A 22,077-nucleotide genomic window follows, 5' to 3' on the forward strand; every position below is an offset into this window, starting at 1 on the left:
TGCCTCTCGCTGCTTCCAATCAATGCTATTGGGGAAAATCTTTGATTGGTTAGTAGTCAAATTATTTTTTTAATCTGTTCCTTAGAAACTTTTTACCATTCAAAACAAGACGTCAACTAAAACAGTTGAAAAATTAAAATTATAACATAGTTGACGTGATCAATATGCAATTTTATAATTGGTAATCATTATGGTTTACTATAATAACGGTTATTATGCTCACGTAAATAATTTCACAGAAATATTTTTCTCGCATATTTATGTTTGACCGTCGTACGAGTCACGATTTATTTAAATTTGCTCCTCGGCAATCTTGACATAGTTCACGGGGCGCGATTAAGGTAACATTATTTTTATCCGCGTAAAATATATTCTTAGTATGATAATGGTTAATTCTTGACATGTTTTATATAATGCAAGCCTGGGGCGAGTCAGCCGACACTATGTCTAATAAATTTATGGGCCTTCATTTTCATGTTGATCGCGCTCGAAATTATAATCGCGGTGCTTCGGGCGCAGGCGCGGGCGCGTCGCTCCCTCGCCAGTCGTCGAGGCGCGTCACGCACCTCTGCCTTACCTCCAGCTCCAAACTTACAGAGCTATAATGAGACGATACAGGTTAGACTGTAAGCTACTATTTGATAAATTCGACAAGATCGTCAACCTGCGACTGAACTCTTAGGTATCAATCACACTTTACGTGTGGCTTATAGTCGATAATGGGTGCATGGCAAACAATATCAGTTAGCGGCTATTTAAATATTATTTATTAAATTGGGTGTGTAAGTAGATAGAGTTTTATGTATTTACTATGACCGTCACTTTACTTTTTTCAAATCATCTCGATCTCACCCTGAATGTTCTCGTACACACTCACAATGTCAATGAATATGCATGACTTACTAAAGACTGTCAGAAAAAGGAGCACTGAATCACTAAAGATAGGTCTAGTTTGTGCGAAATTTTCTCACGCCGACTAGTTTGAGTGGATGGCACAAAGCTGTGATAAAAACTGCATAAATGTCACAGCACACTGCAAAGGTCGGAGCACGGATGCGAGCGGTGGTTAATGACGTGGAAACTGCGGGGCGAGAAAACGCATGTTTTTCGGTAATATTCCGGCAAGGGGCGACTTAACATGGCATAATCGTGACCTACAGCATACAATATGGAAAAATTGCGTTCTATCGTAATTCTGATCCGGTCATTAAGATTAAAGACTTAAACTTCTTCTTATCGTTTCGATGGCATTCGGATTTTTTCAGTCCAGTATTTTACCACTCGGACAGCATTTTCGGTGATTAAACTGTCACTACAGAATTTGAACACCAATACTTACCAGAAGTTAGGTATCACTCGGTCCTCGTAGCTCAACTAATATAATAAGGAGTCTAAGAATTATGCTAAATTACAACTCATATATTGCTGCGAAATTGAATTTAAGTTTAAAAAATAAAGTACTGCCTTTATTATAAATACCGTCGTTGTACTAAATAATGATGTCAGATACACAGTCAATTGCAAAATTATACAGAGATTAGTATCGCCGTGACACAACTGTGAGCTACGACCGTGAGTCACAAAAACTTATTGTTTCCCTGACGGACAATTAGTCATAAAATCTATTAAGACCTTTTATGATCGCATGACCGTTTATTAATTTAGTTTTTAACATGCTTAAGTATGTAAGTATATGGCGTAGGTATAGCCTGAAAATATCACAGAGACAGGTAACCATCCCATTTTGTTCCACACAAAAAGTTGAAAATATTATTTTAATGTATATTATGATGTGCACTATCCCGCTATATTACATAATATTCAATATCTCCTATACTTAAAGGTTGCCTGGAAGAGATTGCTACTTAGCAATAAGGCCGCCTATTGTACTAATTCTCTTTTGTTTTGTATTTTGTTTTTTCCTGTTTGTGCAATAAAGTATTTGTTATGTTTATGTTATATTATGTGGCTGTACTTTAAAATAAATAGTTTCTATGCTTTCCCGAGATCATAAACAGCACTAATACGAAACAGAGAACGTTTGCTTTTTAAATGTAGGAAAGTAAATGAAAAAAATGCATTTTCCGCCGAGATGTCACCACAGCCACGTGCGCAATGACGGGGGCAAAAAGCAAACGGCTGTTTTATGGAAATGTCCCCATTTATCCGGGGAAAGTATTCCAAAGCACGCCGACGACAAAGCGACTTGTCCCGGAAGTGAAACACTCGAGGGTACCTATGTAGATTTATCTCCTTTGATGTTCAAATGTTACGCATAAAAAGTACAATATAGACGTCGTTTTGTCGCCGAGCAACTGCCATGACGTTTAGGGGCAGCGCTGGCGATGCCAAAAATTCAGTCATGATTCTGACTACATAAATAAAATGGACTTCAAACGTTTTCTTTATTTTGTACATCGTTAAATAAATACGTTTTCTTTTCATTTTAGTTAATTACTATCGTATGAATCATCGCAAGAGAAGAGTCTGGATCGCCGTTGTCGGATGCGATAAGGTGGATTTCATGTATATTATATTGCCTGTTGTGCTTTTCTGTATATTATGTTGTCCTTATCTCTGTATTTTGTGTCCATTGTGCTCAATAAAGTATTTTATCTATCTATTATATGATATTAGTAGATAAAATGTAGTTGAAATAGGTACTACCTAAAATACGTTTGTGCAAAAATTCTAAAAAGGATAAACCTCAAAGTGCGCTCTAAACTTTTACATTTTGTTTTAATTCTTAAATCGACACGCATGCCAGATAATCCGCGACAAATCGATCAACAAAACGGGTACTAGGAGTAAGAACAATAGGAGTCAATAAACGATCACTTCGTGGTTCCACCGCTATCGCATTAGAGTATAGGCACGATGTTACAAATGTCAGCTTCACTTATCGATGATCTCAGAGGGAGGAATATTTTAAAGCTCGTTCTTATAATGAGTGTTATTCTCTGAAACTAGGCCAATGTGCCTCAAATGTCTATTGCTGGCAATCAGAGGCATTTCAAGGATTTCACTTGCACAACAGTTACTTCAGTCGTCGATAACCTTAAATTTATTGTGTCCACGGTTTACGAGCTTTTACAGCCTCATCTTGGTATTTGAAACACGAGTTTCGTGTTAAAATACTAATTGAGTTCTATGTTGTTACCTTTCCGTTTTATTGGTGTAAGTATAGGTAGATAATTATAGAGCTATTTAGAGCGGTTCGAATGCAGTTATTTAGAGCAAGAGATATAAAAACACCTTAGTATATTCATTTAAAACAAGAAAGTCATATTATGTAGTTAGGTACTTTTATATAATTATACATGTATAAGGGGCTCTGAGCATCTAAGGTTTTTTTAATGGAAATACGTATGGGGCCTCATATCTATTTCCATTAAAAAACATTAAGAACACAATCTTACCTGATGATAAAAGCGGCTTAAAATTACCCACCTAGTAAAACCCTGTAACTCGTTGTAATGAATCCCCTATTTAATTAACCCTTCGATCTAAATGGTAAAAGTATTATAGTAATATTTGAGACTTAAAAGTTTGTAAAGCTAAAAATGGATGATATTAATCGTTACGTAATTAAATGACGAGTAGTTAATTACTTATATTTTTTTCTCTTTCTTGAATAATTGATAAATAATTAAACGAAAACTCTTTCTTCGAGGCCCAGGCTTGTTCGGTGTATGTAATTATAAGATTCCTTAGCGTGTGCGCAAGCGCAGACCGGTCGCGGTGACACAGACCTCGCCAATGGATGCGCGACCGCTCGCGATTGGTCCGTAAGTCTTTCTTTTATTTCAATGTATCAAACGTTATTTTTTTGTGTTTGAAAGGTCTTGTAGCGCATACGTTTGGGTACCTTGGTATTGTAGAACGAACTTAATACGTACTGTAATGAGGACTACTGTGTGTTTTTCACAACAGTTTTTAGTTCTATCTAGGCACACTCGTAATTTATTTTATCATTGATGATTATGAAGACAGCTATATTTACAGTACATTCTTTTATTCTCAATTACTTACCTTAAATGCTATTTTAAAATGCACCTATCCTGAGTTTAGCATGGAGGAGATAGGGACTTAACAAAGAATAAAATGACGTACTTTTATAATGTTAAACTGCTATAAGATAAATGAATGTTCTTACCTGCATATTTGAATAAATAAATGCTTAAATAAATACTTAACTTTAATACGTTTTAATAAGATCCATACAAACCTACATTCATACATAAACTCACGCCTATTTCCCACCGGGGTAAGCAGAGATGGCACACTGACACACTTTTATTGCTTGCTCGCCGCCGGTTCAGAGTAGATCGTACTAAACCATTTCTAATGAAATGTCCAATTTGGTCAACGTACATCCTTCTAAGTCTTCCTCTGCCAGCTCTACCACCTTCGCTTTATATACTGCTTTCGTAATCCTTCATTTTCAACTTAACATTATCTTCTCAATCTTAGTCACTACCTATGTCGTCTTTTACAGCACAATAAGTAACATCGTAAAGAGTAATAAGTTCCATGTGACATGATTCACAAGATATTGATTTATAGTAGGAATGACTACTGACTATGCTTGGGGCAATCTCGTCCGCCAAACGGTGAGCTAATTAGGTAAAACTGAGTAATAGCAATAGCCTTCAGGAAAATTTTGACATTCAATTAACTCATAAAGTAGCTTAATTTTGTTTGAAAATATTATTAAAATAACTCTTCTACTGTATTAGGACTACTGTATGTGTGATGTCACTTGGATTAGGAATAGATATTAATAATTAAGAAGTATAAAAAATATCAGACACAGCCTCCGTGGTCTAGTGGTTAGAGCGTTAGGCTCAAGATCTGGAGGTCCGGGTTCGATTCCCGATGGGGACATTGTCGAAATCACTTTGTGAGACTGTCCTTTGTTTGGTAAGGACTTTTCAGGCTTGAATCACCTGATTGTCCGAAAAAGTAAGATGATTCCGTGCTTCGGAAGGCACGTTAAGCCGTTGGTCCCGGCTATTAGCCGTAAAAACACCTCCACCAACCCGCAGTGGAGCAGCGTGGTGGAGTATGCTCCATACCCCCTCCGGTTGATTGAGGGGAGGCCTGTGCCCAGCAGTGGGACGTATATAGGCAGTTTATGTTATATAAAAAATATCAAATACATATAGAAATATAATATGTTACAAAAATAGAATGGAATAGTATTGTTGTATAATTTTCAGGTACCTAATTAACATAATGTTGCTTGACCAGTCTTCACAAAAACATTCCCGGTTGAGATAAAGGTTATTCTTTGTTTGATTAGTACCTACTGAAGATGGATGGGGCCTTTGGCGGCTCAACAATAACCCTGACACCGGGGTTGATAAGGTTTGTAATTCACCTCACACCCCACACGAAAGATGAAGACTCATAGTTTGCTCCGAAGTTTGCTATGAAGATCCGGCAGTTTTTAAATAAGTACATATACACATATACACATACATATATACATATATACTAATGTACTATTAAATTCTTGTCCGGTTACACTCTCCCATTCGAATAAGTATATTCCCTAATCCCTGGCAGAGCCACATGTGCCAAATCAAAGAAAATTTCCAGCCACTGTCAATGCACAGTCCCAAAATGTGTATGACGGACCTTATGGTGACAAGGGATCAGCGATATTAACAATAATCAGCTGAAGTGTTTGTTTTATGTTTTTTTATTCTCTCCCAGTTCAGCATAGAAGCAGTATATTAGAAATTGATAATGCTTGGTTTCCCACATAGTGACTTCATTTCACACTTTACTTTTTATTACGTATAAGTATAGGTATCAAACGTATGGCTTTAAAGTTAGTATCTTATATTCCGATCTGGAATTTAATGAGTAAATTAATTGGATTGCGAACATCGACCAGTGGTGTGCGGAACTGGTTTGGACCTCACCGTTCCCAGAGTCTTCTGCTATTTATCAATGAAGACTGCTTTGGTGTCTCAATATAATAAATGATTACAATTGTACAAAATTAGGTGGATGAACTCACAATCTTCAACGTTATTGAGAAAGAAAGAAGTCACAAAATTAAATACTGTTTACTGCTGCCGGTAGAACAATAAACTTACAATATGTATTTATTCATTGTACACGGGATAACACAGAAACATAACACTGTAGCAGAGACATACTTATTTTGCTGCTCTCTGAGTAAATTCGCAAAAGCCATCATGTTTGTGATATGTTATCAATGATATTATATAATTTGATATTATATAAGATGTGTTTAACCCTTTCACGGGCAGAGACTATGGGTCATTGATGGTTCATAATAGATAGTATGACACCTTGGCATCGGAACGTCATTAGACGTTCTGTCCTTGAAAGTGTTAAGATTGATTCACTGTCGTATTGGGTGCATACCTGTAATTATAGTTGTAAGATTGAATAAATAAATAAGTAAATAAATAATTAATATGGCAACAAGAAGGGAAACAAAAGGCAAAGGTTATGGAGAATAATGAGAACCAATATTAGAAATGACAATAATTACAAAAATGAACGCGATAAACTTTTTGCGGGTGTCATCAGAAATAAAATAGTGGTACTAAAGTACATAAAAATAATAACTATTCACTTTTCAATGCTCTACACTTGACATTCAACTTTTTTATATGGTAGCGCCTGAACCCAGTTATAATTATTGTCATTATTACCCCTTTCCCTGACTCAAAATATGTATTTTATTTACCTGGAGTCTAAAAAGAAGTCTAATAAAGTAATATTCCAATTTGTCATTTGCGTATATACAAATAAGTGCTCAATCTCAAATAACAGTAGGTATTGGTTTTTAAAATGAATATCTTCAATTTGATCTTTATTGGTCATATCTGTCTGTCCTGAATTTAGGTATATTTGATCTGAATTGTATTTTATTTACTTTAAATAAACCTTACATTATTTTGAAAATAAACACATGAATAAAAGATTAAATAGACATAAGTATATGTTCGATGTCAGACTAGATGCAAAATAATTAATTAATAAAGATTTGCATGCATAATGAGAGGGTGCGCCGGCGCAGTGAATCACTGTCCGTCATCGCGCCAATAAGCGATGATTGCCACTGACCTCCATGTTGCATAAAATCTCAATAGACACTGGCATTTGATGAATAATTTTCTTTTAATTTGCATAACACGCCTTAGAGTTAAAAAATCTAACATCAAACAATGTATAAGTCTAACATCTGTTTAGATGAAAGCCTCCACTCAACATTAACATGATAAAACTAACAGGATTGGTATGGTTCTACTCTATTCCGTATGTAATGTGCAATTTAAGTACCATTCCGTTTGCACTTTGTTCTCTATTTTAAGAGACTTCAAAAAAACGATTCTTCCTGGTTATCAATTTCACCCATACGTAGGTAAGTTGTTAGAATTGCACAATATTCGTATATGTAAGTCTATGTGGGTTTTAACACGTGTATCAAATTTCGCAGGTGTGTGTATGTTTGACCACGTATTTCTCAGAAAATATAAAATATATTGCAATATTATTATTTCATAAAAATCGGCTTTGTAGATCTAAAGTTAATGTCGAAACATCCTTATGGAACAATAACGAGATCACCCATTGATGTCTTTTGTATGAAAAATGCCCTTATCAGTTTTTTTTTTGACGTGACTTATTGTAGATTTGCCGCAGGTGGCATTAACTACTTGGCCGGACAAAAGGGGAGCGCTGAAGGCTCTCACCCGGTACAATGTTTAAAACAACAGGCCTGAGGGTGCCCAGTTGGGCGCGAGCCTCGGCTCAGGTCGTCGTCTGAGAGGAAAAATATTTGAAAGAATGAATCGCCCCTGTGGGTCGATAGCGATAAGCGCTGATTGAGGGAAGTTGTCGACCACGCCGTTGGGGTCGGTATCGGAGTCCTATCCCTTATCAGTGTTAGTAGGTAACATGTGGATATTAGAGGTCATTTTGGTCAGTCGGCGCAAATAGAAAGATGGTAACTGAAGTGGTGGAACACCACCCGTTGTCATAGGTAAAATAACCGCGGTAGAGCATTTGCAGTGTTAGTAGGCAAAGATGGTTGCTGGTTGCGCCGACTTCAGAATTAGATTAAACAATCACAACTACAACAGTAACAGTTTAGATTCTAACATTATATTCAACATGCTTACTTAATATTATTCTTACTTCTCCTTCAACAGATTTTTAAGCGGGTTTCATCATCGTCATCTCATTAGAATTATCCCGTTTTTTCGTTTATTTTTAAGCGGGTTTTTATTAAATTACTTCTTTTAATACAAATTTGAAAAAACTGATTAAATATTAGTTAATGGTAAACTCGTTGCCTATGAAAAAAAGTACATCCAGTAAATTACAAGCTCTTGCTTGTAACAATAATAACCTGGGACAATAATAAGTGCCTATTTAACGTATAAAATTGTTGTTTCCTGACTTTCCATCAAGTTGCAAGCAGCGGCTGCAAAAACTTTGGCGAGACCGTTACATTATTCTGGCGCTTTTAAAAATGCAAATACTCACGTAGTAGGTACCTGACAAACACCGTGTACAGCCATCAACCGACACCTTACGATGCTAATCAATTATCGCCTTGCACATAACCTGCACTTTTTGCTTTCATATTAAGTACTTTAATATCTTAACTATAGCGTTCTAGTCAACCGTATCAGAAAAACTGCGACAATAACGCGAAAAATTATCCTCTAATTATCAATAAGCTTTAATAGCAGGGCACTCGCCACCTGTCACGTAATCATAGCAATTATACTCATATTTTGCAGCATCGTATGACCGCGCATAATAATGTGAAAGCACAACACGTGAACTTTAAATCCTGCCTCGCGTGTTTTCGCCATTCATACAACCAGCACAAAAGCGTGTCATGCATTTTATAAACTTGTAATATGTTTAAGAAAACAGGGAATATGCGTGAAGTCACCTTGCCTCTACAGTTTTATCGACATGATCAGTTAACATATTCACGTTTTATTTTAATTTGCGGTTAAGTTCTTGTTGCGCAGTCCCTGTGAACTCTCCAAATGCCTTTCCCGAACCATTCATTGAAACAACTAGCTAAGTGACTAGCTGTTACAACTTACAACTGGTTTGCCGACTTTTTTCTAGGCACTCGTGTGAGAAACAAATTATTAGTTGGCAACTGAATAGCTAACTTAAATAAGTTCGCTGTAAATGTCAATGGCGCCGGCAGCCGCATGCGCACGCACTAGTCGATGTGTACGCTATTAATGCGAAATAACTATAATTTGGGGGACGCCGGCGTTTGGCGTCTTTAACCGCCGGCCGGTGGAAAGGCGACGGAAGCCTGTCACAAGTGCAATTACAGTACCGAGAATCGGCATTAGTTGGTCGAGTTGAACTATTTATGTAAAATAAGAGCAACTGAGAGCAACCGGGCAGCGGCTGAGCAGGCTCTCGTACGGGGAAACGGCGATTGCACGCATCGCTCATTAAGCACTTTAGAGCAATTTGAGTTGGAGAAAAAGTCGGACGAGCCGCAGCATCGCGTGGTCAATTAAAATGTTGCCGCACGGCTGCCGAGTGGACTGCCACTCCGGGTAACCAACGGTATTTTCGCGTACAACAGCAAAATAACACAGTCCACTTGGTTTGAATTGCTCGTATCCTCTGTGCGTAAGTAGAGAGCGGGGACTAGTCAAAGGCTCCTGGCGACATGCTAGCCTGCCAGCTCATCGCAGGGCGGCAGCTGCCCCGACAGGACTACTGCACCGTTTACTGTATTTACAGATGCTAATTGAACTTAAGTAGTCTGTAAGTACTTTAAGAATCAAAGATATATTCTCCTTTATTTATACTTTGCCTTCGAAATTGATACCTAGTAACAGATAATATTAATATTTAGTACTTTACTGATTCGTAATGACTATAACTGTTTAGAGTTTGCATAGAATTATATTTAAGCGATATATGTAGCTGGGTTAGTATTCGATAAAATACACAAAAAGTTAATAGCCATGATATGCCATAAAGGTACCGTTTCTTCCATCGCTTGAGTCACATACATACGTAAGTAATGAAATGGTAAATAATGTATGTGGAGTATAGAGAATTCTCTGCCTCTCTACCTGCCATTGTCTCGAGTCATCCTAGTAGCTCCGCCATTAAAACAAATACTGCCTGTGGTCCATTACACCTGAGTCGCGGGTGCGGGTGCGCGCCGTGACTTGTAACTTGCCCACGCGCAGGCGGTGGAAGCTGCCCGCCTACGCACTAGCGCTCCGGAGAAACACGTTTCGAAACACTTTCGAAGAGTAAACGCAATGTAACCATTTACCTGTACAATACGTTCATATTATGATCACTGACGCAAACATTATGTAACAGAAACTTGTAATGAGATTACTTGACCTGTTCAAATCTATAGATGTCAAGTCAAGAAATGAGAAACAAAGACATAAATCATCCGACTGACGAGATTTAGAGAGTGAATATGAGTTTCAAGTATTAAATATAGAGCACATAGAGTTGAAACAAAGCGAGAGGTAATTGAAGCGGCCGCCGCGGCCGGCGTGCGCGCATCAATCACCGGCCGACGTACAACGAAAACACTGTTAGTTTTGCCGCCGAATTATTAATTACATTCCCACAAAAAACTCACACACGACGCCGAAACGCATAAATTTCTTCCTTTTTCACCGCACAAAGGAGCCGTGCCCCACAATATAACGCTAAACAGATTAGCCGCGCCCGCCACGGCCGTCGCGGCATAATTTTTGGCGCCAGTAGTCCTGCCTCTAGATTAAACTAATATGAAAAGGAAATTGGGTAGAAAATGGACGAAGGCTCTATGTGTCATTAAGGATTGGATACGCTCCCCGAAAGCGCCGGCCCGACCTTCATTTTGTTTGAACTTCATTTAATTGAATTAACATTTCGGTAGTTTTTACGATCTGCCAGTAATGTTCGGAACTAACTTTAATAGGCCATTTTTAGATAATAACAATAACATTTACGTGACGGCTATTGCTTTATAAATAAATTATCTGCTGTTCTTTTTATAAGAAGTATCATTATAAAACATGTCAAAAAAATACACATAGATAGGCCTTTTCCTTTTATGACATTTATTGCCTGTATAATTATTGATTTTTCTATTTATAACAAAAATAGAATAATTCTGCTAATATTGTCTTATTGGCATATTTAACTAGACATGGAACTATAAATCCTTTTGCTGTAGAATGAACTTGTAAATTTCTTGTAGTTGGAACTATTGTCCGTCATTACCTACTGTAATATTAATGATCAAATCATTACGAGCGGGCGAGCCATGTATTATTCAGGGCTGGCGAGGCGACAACCGACTTTTCCAAATTGCTATTCAAGGGGAGAGGTACAAACGTAGAGGAAATTTACACATAATGTTTTCTCGGATGGTCGCAAGTATTTTCTAGTTGGGTCGGTCCACTCTAGCGCGTGGAACCGAGGGCGGGCGCCATGAATAGTAATGGAGGTTACGGATGGGAGTAGGGCTCGGTCGAGGAGTTAGTTTTAGATGGCCTTTGTTTTGTGACCAGTTGTCGGGTCTGCCTACTAGAACTGAAAGTAAGAGAGTGCGGTATGTTGACATAGTTGACCCCTTAGCTTTTGGTATCTAGGCATAAGAAGACTGTGGTTATTAATATAATCCATTGTATTTAAAAAGTTCCCGATAAATGATCTTCCACTTCTTTAGAACAAGTAACAAGAACAACATTGTTGCAAAAATCTGCCTTTTCATAAATTGTTTCATAATGTTGATTTTTTTGTCTAACATAGTTTTTCTAGATCTCTGTTCAAGACCTCGAGGGATTTAGACTCATCATGGGTAATGCGTCGCTTATGGTGCGTGCTAAATCGACAATACCCACGGGGGCTTGCTGGCTAACAAACCATTTCAAACCGCCCCGACTGAGGTTTGTTCAAAAATTTGGGTTCATAGACCGTGAACCTTGCTGTTCAAAGCAGTAATAGCTCTATTAGAAGTCAGTGGTTTCTGCTTTTTGACTTTTCAAAGTTAAAAAAGTTAGAAGTGAAGTTGAAAAGTTCGTCAACTTTGTAAAGTTAAAAGTAACCTAGAGTTCAAAGTAAAGCTTCAGGTGCGTAGGTACATGTTGCATAAAGTTAACAGTTAGTTCAATAATCTATCTACATATCCAAATTCAAGACAAGAAACATTGTACAAGTGTGATGAATACTTTAGTTTGAACTAGGTGGTATGTAGTAGAGGCGCGGGTAGCGGTGGTGTGGACAAGCGGGCTGGCTGGACGGGGGCTCTGAGACTCACATTCATGAGCAGGTCCGGAGAGGAGGAGCCCTTGCCGCTCATGATGGTCGCCGGCGGAGGCGCGCATGTCACTCACTCACTACACTCGCGACGCGGCGCAGGCGGCGCGGGCTAACTGCGTGCGCCGAGCGACTGCCGCGCGCTGCCCCACGCCACCACGCGGCCCCCACCGCTACCGGCTGCCTCATTTCTCACTATAATTTGCGTGCTGCTCGTTTTTTACCATTATTACTCCCTCGTTTTGTTTTACGTATTATCGAGTGCATCCCGCTCGCACCGGCGGCCATGCCCGCCGAGCGCCGCCCAGATAATAGCCGCGTGCAATTACGCCGGCCGCACGGCCACGCGATGTCACACCTAGCGCCATCTAGCGGCGAGCAGCCGAACTACATTCCGCGCATAGCAAACTACTGCCAACATGGGCCTGGATCACAATCTACCTCTATAAAGTCACATAGCCATTTAAATTTATGCTAAATCATCAAATCTGCAAGATTGTTCCATATTACAAACAATAATTACGTAAGTGCAAAAATATATTATCTGTTTAAATATTTTCTTGTTAATACATAGCCTTATCTCTAACTACTAATTTATCTTTCAAGTCCCTAACATTTTAAAACGTATTTATGTGTAACTGAGAAACATTAAGGGACGATAACGTATATTTTTTCCATATTTAATGTTTGTCTTTAAACTATTTATAATTTATCCATATTCCATAGTCCTTGCTTACCCCGGTGGGAAATAGGCGTGAGTTTATCTATGTATGTATGTAAATTATAATTTCATTACTTGGACAAGAGCTTAAAAATAACTACATTATAAAGTACTATAAACAGCTACCTCAACCGTAGCACTTGCGACTACGGCGTAGCACATTCAAACAAAACTGCGTGATAAAGTTTGATCCACAATGAATTTGAATATCAGAAAAATTCTTACCGTTGGCTGCTATTGTACTTACATAAATACTGAATTAGTATGCCATTCAAATTTTGGATCATTGCAAAATAGCTTGATGAATAAACTCGACGAAAGAAGGAAATAGCTTAGAATGACGACAAATTGATAATAGTAAGAATTTATGTTAAGTACTTGCTTGATTTTACACATGTCTTTTATATGTTTAGTGGCGATATTAAAACTAGTCAGGATAAGCCACAAAAACAACATGCGTTAAGAGACAAAAAACTTTTTACACGGCAAGTAGTATTACCATGTCGTTTATTGCCTACATTTTTTTGTGAGATGTGATGTTTTCTAGAACCTATCAATCATTCGATGTTTATTTTTGATATGACTGAACTTTGTATGCTATGAATAATAATAATTGTTATAATCCATACGTTAATAATACGTTAACCTACGAGATTTAAAGTGGAATAAAGATTGAAGAAGATTTAAAACACATACAATTTATGTCTCTCATAATTTTACGTACTTGTACAGTTGAAAGCTTTAATAGCAAGTTAGAAAATTAGGAATTTATTAGTCAATATGTGTGAGAATAGAGTCTATTTTACGTTTTAATGAATAAGAATTTGGTATAAGTCAGAGTCAGAGTTATAAGCTTTGTAATGAATTCGGTTTAGGGGAACCGAAAAGATATACAATCAGAAGTTTATGTATCAAAAGTTTTAATCGCTTATCAATTAAAATACAGTAACATTTCCATTGGAATCGATCAAGGCACAACAAATGGCGGTAATTATAGACATCACAATTGACATTGTTGGTAACTTAACAAAATACTGTTTTCTTTCAGCAACAATTATTTACAGAAGCGCGTTCATAGTTCACTTATATTAATTTCACTATTTAAAACTTTATTGTCCGATTGCCATTGGGGCTTGATAGGTGTAATGTCCTTGGAAAACGGCGTAGTTATCTTTAGTGGCGCACTGATATGATGACAAAGGAGAGGCGTATTGTTGATACATTCGGTGATCGCGCACGGGAGGCCTGGAGTAGTATATGTCTTGCCTGACGTCAGGGCCCCAGCCGCCGCTCACCACCGCCCCGCCGCCATACATCCCTCCGCTGGTGAAGTTCATTCCATTAGCACTCGCCACGCTCGGGGCCACCGCTGCGTAGTTCAATGACATTTCCTTTGCAGTGGTTGCGACAGGCACCGTTCCGTAATTCGAACTGCCGATCGAAGTTACTGGTGTAACATCGTTTACAGTCACGTTTTGCTCGGCAACCTTGTCACTAGAAACTTTCGGAGACTCATCCTTCTCGCTGTCCTTAGCTTTCTTGATTTTTCTTGAGACGTTAGCGTGGGTCTTGACGTGTTTAGCTAGGTGATCGGAGCGCATAAACCGCTTCGCGCAGAGTTGGCAGGAGAACCTCTTCTCACCAGTGTGCGTGCGCAGGTGTCGTTGCAGTTCGTCGGACCGCGTGAACCTTTTCCCGCAGAACAACCAGTTGCACACGAACGGCCGCTCGCCCGTGTGCCAGCGGAGGTGAGCTTTCAGATGAGACGTCTTGCCGTATACTTTGCCACAGCCGGGGACGTGGCAGACGTGTTCTCGTTTCGCTCCGTCCTTGCCGTAGTTGGGGCCGAAGCCCGCTGCTTCTGTCAGGCAGTTGGGGCAGCGACATTTAGCACAGCGGCGTTGCAGTTCTCTGGCCTCGTCAGCGGTGGCGGACGGCCAATAGGCGGGGTACTGCGGCGGGTACGCCGGCGGCAGACCACACCACACGCCTGACGACGCGCTGCTGCACGACGACAGATCCGAGGCCGGTGACACCGCCTCCCCGCGACCATATCCACACCCGTAGCCACTCATCATGCTCATCATCTGTAAAATTGAACGACTTATTAGTTATTAACTCGTAAATTTTTTATTCGACAAAGTCAAAACACACTTTTAAAATATTCTACGGTTAAACTACAATTTCCAAATGAGCGTCAATCTAAATTACTATAATTCTCGCAAAACGGTACACCTTCGTCTCTATCGACATTAAAGGCAAAAAACCGGTGATATTGTTTTAATAAACACTGTCAAAGTATCAGTTAAAGGGCGTGGGCGGGCGGACGGACCTGTTGCGCGGGCGGGTCCACGTACTGCATTTCCGGTGACAACGGTGACAACGTAGCGCGACCAAACTTCCAACTAGATAATTACAGGGCGGCGCACCGCTCGCGCCGAGACGTTTTTAATAACTGGCTTCGAATAGAGGTAACGAGCGGTTGTCACCTCGCCCCGGCCGCCCCGCCTGCCCCGGGGGTGCCGGCCGGCGGCGCGCGCGCACCCCCCCTCCCCCCGCCACGCAGCTACCCCGCGCCCGCACAGCCTCCGACCGCCGACCCCACCCCGCCGTGAGTTATGAGCTTACGAGCTTAAAGTTCGGCTCATGAGAATGGGAAATCGAGTGAGCGAGACACTCGCGGTCCCTGCCTTCGTAGCCTGCCTTGATCTCTGTTTACTTTTGCCAGCCACAAAATACAAGTACGACTTGTAAACAGTTTTGTCAAAGAAAAGAGTTCAACGAGCAACAAATCGATATTTATTTTCTAATTACAATATTTTAGATATTATTTACACCGAATTGTCTAAAGAAGACAACTTAATAACTTAGTAATAATACCTGAGTACCTAACATGTGTGTTTATTAAACATATATTATACATACTTATATTAAACATATGTATAAATACAATACGTACTTGATTATATATAGAAGCTCCGAAAGCTTATATTTACCGTGACGTCGATGACGTGGTCAAGCCGGTCCGATAGAGATCTACCTACAACATCTATTACGAATTATTTCTCCGTTTCGACTCCGAGGCACTTAATGTTTTTAATTTTTTCTCTATTTCGGTCGGCAGTTCGCGGCAGACGCATGATTTATGCATATTCGAGCGGAGCCAAACCTTTAATTACACGTTGTTAAAATATGGCAGTTTGTTAAATCGTTCCCTCTGCTTTTGTTTTACTAAACACCGCACTCAGAGGAGGCCACAGTTCCTTTCTTCCACGACTGATCTTTAATATGTTTTTTATTCCACCAATTTCTCGGACCCACTCCGCCTGACATGAATAACTTAGTAAAAATAAAAAGCCTTTTTAGCTACGCGAAAGAAAATAAAATGTACTTACTTATTATGTTTTTTTTTATTTAGTTTATCTACTAACTCCTAATCTGATGAACATTTTTTTATCGTAAACAAGAATAACTTTCCAAAGCGTTCTTCTTAAGATTGGCATCTTTCCTACTCGATGAGAAAAATCGGAAGGAAAGTGTGGGAAACACGAGAAAAGAACTCAGCGGCTATCCGTTGAAAGTCGCATTCCCCTTTTTGTAGTCCCACGCAATACACACTTGTTAGAGAAAGAATTTTCTACAAAGAAGATATTCCTCGAATGCTACTGTTAATTTTACAAGTTGTAAAGTTGGTACAATATGCGCGTTAACCTGTCGACATGTTTACGGCGGGGTAGAACAATACGCGGCGACAATAGATGAGTTGGCTACTGTCTGCACCCCGGTACGGTCGCGGATTCGTCAAAGCCCCCATGCCGGGGACAATGCAGGATACTAATGGTCCATGATCGCTCTTCTAACGCCATAAATCTCCGGCTACTGCCTTTTTGTGCCGCATCGTAGTGCCCGTTGAAAACACGCCGCGCGGTCACTCCATCATTTTGCGACAAGATACACGTGATGATACAAGGTCGCCAACCTTTGATGTTTTGGTATGAAAAAAGTGCTCGATGAAATTTCTAGTGAGCCCTCAGGTTTTTGACAAAAATGTTTACTTATGTAATTGTTACGGTGTATTTATGCACATAAGGCATAAGTTATCTACATGTCAATAAAATCTTGATAATCATGATCATGAATAGTTTCATGGTATAAGACAAGAGACCGCTCAAATTACTTACGTAATTACTTGCTGTTATCATAATCTATGAATGGAAGTGATTCGTGATGAACGTGAGTTCATCTCAATCTGAGTCGTCCTCATAGCACACGTTTCCGCTGATCTCGGATACTTTTCAATAATTACAGGTTTCAGGTATCGTGGGCGTGTAATTGGTTCTATCGCACGCTGGTCCTACTTCCTGTCTTTTGGCGGGTCCTGGCTTTATTAGGTGCACAAAGTACCGACCCTTGGTGTCGTATTGCACCATTGTACGCACCCACGCCGCACGATATCTTAATCGTACGGACTTGTGAGCTGAATGCAATTGTGCATAAATATAGGTAAGTACTTACTGAAATCGAAGCGCATGATTTCGTTATACGACTGCCAGTGAATATTATGATAGGAAGGAATAACGCATACTTAATAATGTTATCACTTTAATAGTCACAAAATTGACATATAATTTACAATTGTTATATGTTTATGAAATCGTAAGTAGGTAGGTACTTACCTGACAACACATCGTATTACGAGTATAAGTAGGTCCCAACCACATGTCAGAAGTTTTAAGTCACAAAGTCATCTGGATCGATCGAATAGATATACTTCCAGAATTGACTAAATTATAGGTCAGTGTAGTTAAGGCAGGTAACCTACTTATCACTTACCTATACCGTCTGTTGTTCATACCTTCACAGAATACACTGGACATCAGTACCACAAGTGACTGCAGGGTAATTAGGCACTTATCTTCCGACTTGCAACTCTGCCTACTCCGATAGGGATTACCTATGAGTTAACTTTCAAGTAACCATGACACCAGGGTTGAAGAGGTTGGTAATTCACCGCACAACCCACATTATAGAAGAAGAACTTGCAAGTCATGTTTTTCGGAGAAAAAAAAATCAAAGCAAGGACCTCTTGACTTGATCGTTATTACCTTAAATACAATCTCACAAAGCAACGTTCGCATGTTTCAATTTTTACGTAACTTGATATTTAACCTTAACAAAAGAGATAAAAAGCTCAGTGTTACGTGAATAAGTTTTATATTGCTATTGTGTGGAAACGGACGCGATGCTATCTGATCGGAATTCCGCCTGGTTTAGGAATCTTAGAGGATTCGCTTTTAAAGGAGTGAATATCTGGGTATTGTCAAAGTGTAACAAGAACGGTGTACCTGTCCTACACAATGCGGGACACAGGTTCGCACTACGATGCTCCTTTGAAAAAAAAACGAATTGTGTAACAGCTGTAAAAAGTTAAGCTTTTGTTGATCTTGCTACCGAGTAATAAATTTAAAGGTTTAGTTTTGTTATTGCGTAAAACTCTTTATTTGTTAATTTTGACATAATAAAAACCTGATCTGGTCTAGAGAACTGAATAAGAACGATCTAATACGAAGACTTCAAGATAAATAATATCCTACCTACGTTTAATCGAAGGAGTTATCTAAAATGAAATAGCTCTAAGTATCTATAAAACATGATCTTCTTTCCCGTTTTGTCGTCCTTACATTTCTTCTCTCTCGGTAAATATGAGAAGATATAGATATATATATATATATATATATATATATATATATATATATATATATATATATATATATATATATATATATATATATATATATATCTATATAATCTATATATATATATATATATAGAGAATAAAGAGAGAGTGAAATCGAATTTAGACTTCATTAACAGAAACCACGCAATTTCACTAGAGACCTGTAGCAGAGACATCTTGTCAAGGACGAAATGCCTACTTATTTAATTGAAAACCTCCATAATTATGAATGTTAACCTGATCAAGAACATTTTGATAATTTCAAATATTCTTTAAGGTGGTCCCTATTTAATATTTCAATCAAATTATCAAAAACATAATCATAACAATTTAAGCTTTTATAAAAACTTCAAAATAACATCATAAACATAATTTTGATTACTTTTTGAACTATTTGAATAACAGCAATAAAAAGTTTGGCATAGAAATCATAAAATCTATGATGCTGGTAAATCTGGTCACCCTTCGGACGTTAGAAAAAATACGAAGTAGGTAGAAGAATTCTGCGGAACAAGGCACCCCGTGGCGCCGCGGCGGCTTCAAACACTGATCTTTCTCTACACTGACAGCCGAAATTGCCCTACATAAGTAAAACCCGGCAAAAACTGCCAAAAGCACTCCGGCGCAGTTTGTTTAGCACAACAAGCCGTTCCGAAGAGATTTGACGATGTTAATGACACATTTGACGCCGGACTATCGCGCTCATTAGGAGCCGCACAAAGGAACGGTTTTTTTGCAACAACTGTGGTCAAGTTCCGCTTGCAGAGGCATTGCTAATCGAAGATCGTAATTAATGAGCAGAAACGTATTAAATAAATATTTTTAGGTATTATATTTTAGGTGTGTAAATATCTACTTATATAAAACATAAACAGCCTATACACGTTCCACTGCTGGGCTCTCCCCTCAATCAACCGAAGGGGGTACGGAGCATACTCCACCACGCTGCTCCACTGCGGGTTGGTGGACGTGAGCCGGGACCAACGGCTTAACGTGCCCTCCGAAGCATAGAATTATCTTACTTTTTTGGACAATCAGGTGATTTAAGCCTGCAAAGTCCTCCAACAACACAGCCACAATAAACCCAGCCGACGGGGTCTAGTTTCCAGCTTTAGACTATTGGAAAACTTTTTGTTAACTGGTTAAACAAAGCAGGAAAGCACAAGAGACATACGTACATGAAGATTCTTGGGAATACTTATTTTTGTTGTACTCATATCTATTCTTCTGTATGGTATTTATACTTAGTTATGAGATCGATGACCGCATTCGTTCACTAACTTGGTATGTTTAAAACGGGATTCTCTTAAAATGCATAAATGGTTTTGTCATAATTTTAATTATCATAACCTTTTTGCATAACGTTTTTAAGCATAATAGTACTTTCCCATTATAACATCTAAGCATACTGGTTTGTTAGGTATAACTTATTTTAGGACTAATATTTGTTAGTATAAATTTGATTCGCATATAAATAGGTATCCATAATTCTTTTTTTAGAATAATTGTGTTTTGTCATAATTTTTACAAGGCATAACAGTAGGTTAGGGTGCGGCTGGGGTGGCCCTTGGGCCACCCCTACGCCGCCAGCATGTTTATCTTACACACAAAAAGTATACTGAATGATGACCAACAGCATGAAATAGAGTCAAAAAATATAAAAAGTCACAATCATGAACCAAATGCAGCCTAGGAAAAAGTAAGTTTCGGAAATGTTAAAAGTTGTGCCAAAGCTTTTCTCATTCGGAGTATAGTTTTTATGCTTATAATAATTATGCTTATATATCATTATTGCCACTAATTATTATGCTTATAGTAGTTATGAGTTTCAAATTTATGCTTAAAAAGTTATGACAAATTAATACTATGCGTAACTAATAATAGGACAAGTAACATTACGCCATGGTAAATTATTACATAAACTTTTATGCGTTAAAATAGAGAACCGTTTAAAACCGTAATCAAAAATACGTAAGTACGGTTTTATACGGGCTAATGATCTTGTAATGTTTCATAAATACATGGGGTGGGCAGAACCACAAGTAATGAAAAACAACTTGCAGCCACTGTTGATACGAAGTCCTAAGATTATGGTGATAAGGGAGCCTATCGCCCATAACAATTATTATTGTCCATTATGTTAGAAAGGAGACAAATCTCTCTGTCGGATTTTAAACGACATGCCCGGGAAGACTATCAGTTGAACGTATTCCATGTTTCCCAAACACATAACATATAGTCACGCCTATACCCCCGAAGGGGTAGGCAGAGGTATACACGGTGTTAGTGACATTGTTACGAATACTGAGGGGGAGGAGTCAGACTATGATTCTGAGTTGATATTAAGAGGAATTATCCATCGCAATATTCATGTTCTTTATTTTCTATTCTATACCTTTGTGATGGAAAATTCTACTTAGACTACATTATTAACTCAGAATAATGAGCTGAATCATCCCCCTCAGTATTCGTTACACTCCCTAAATACCACGCTTAAATGTACTAAGTTGATTCCTTCAACATCCTAGGACCACTTGCATTTAAAGGGCATTTCACCACACTTTATTGTACAAAGTACGTTTCATACAATTAATTGAATGGTACATTAATGGTAGCCATACAAGTACAGTCATGCATGAGCAATACAATGTACCCACTTTAGGACTCTGTCGCGCTAACATATTTGACATTTAGTGAGACTTACAGTTCAATTTGTCAAAAAACTTAATGTGACATGGTATCAAAGTGTATACATATTAATGCTCATGACCGTACGCATGGGCGTTAGCTACGGGCGTTAGAGACACCGTAACGGATACTGAGGGGGATGATTCAGACCATGATTCCGAGTTGATATCAAAACAAATTCATGAAAAAAAATTTTTTTTTTCAGTTTTGCGGCGAAAAATACTACTTGGTATCAACTCAGAATCTTGGTCTGAATCATCCCTCAAAGTTTTCGTTACGATGTCACTAACATCCTGTATACTAATCGTTACAATGTCACTATGTCACTATTAAACGATTATTTGTCTTTTAAAACGTAAAATTTTAAAGGAGATCATCGGCTCTCCATACTTTGGCCGGCCCAAATTTGAAAGTGCCGGCCAGAGAAAAAAAATGTGTCGAACCTTTCGAGTAGATTGCTCTGACCATTTTTTACTATGCCACCAAACGTGTATGACCAGTAGTTTGGCTTTAATTGGATTTTAAAAATCACGATTTTTCATACATTTTGTAAAAAAAAATATTATGTCCGTTTGGAAAAAGGGGATACAGGCGTATTACAAAGGACCGT

At 38.5% G+C, this 22,077-nt stretch overlaps 2 protein-coding genes across 2 annotated transcripts in view; both read right to left on the reverse strand.

Moving 5' to 3' along the window:
• The window catches only part of LOC126367262 (transcription factor Sp9), a 75,793-nt gene extending 63,337 nt beyond the window's left edge, over positions 1-12,456 (reverse strand). The window contains exon 1 of the mRNA XM_050010686.1: positions 12,323-12,456. Within this exon, the coding sequence (XP_049866643.1) occupies positions 12,323-12,364 (42 nt within the window). The 5' untranslated portion in view covers positions 12,365-12,456. The remainder of the gene's footprint in view (positions 1-12,322) is intronic.
• A 1,674-nt stretch (positions 12,457-14,130) lies between these two features.
• On the reverse strand, positions 14,131-15,476 carry LOC126367266 (transcription factor Sp5-like). The gene is made up of 2 exons (XM_050010692.1): positions 15,375-15,476; positions 14,131-15,129 (listed from the first exon to the last, which is right to left on the reverse strand). Exons 1-2 carry the CDS (start codon positions 15,402-15,404, stop codon positions 14,152-14,154), a joined length of 1,008 nt encoding a protein of 335 aa, XP_049866649.1. The 5' UTR covers positions 15,405-15,476; the 3' UTR covers positions 14,131-14,151.
• Between the last annotated feature and the right edge of the window lie 6,601 nt (positions 15,477-22,077).

This window comes from Pectinophora gossypiella, chromosome 6, assembly GCF_024362695.1.
Source record: "Pectinophora gossypiella chromosome 6, ilPecGoss1.1, whole genome shotgun sequence".
Taxonomy (NCBI): domain Eukaryota; kingdom Metazoa; phylum Arthropoda; class Insecta; order Lepidoptera; family Gelechiidae; genus Pectinophora; species Pectinophora gossypiella.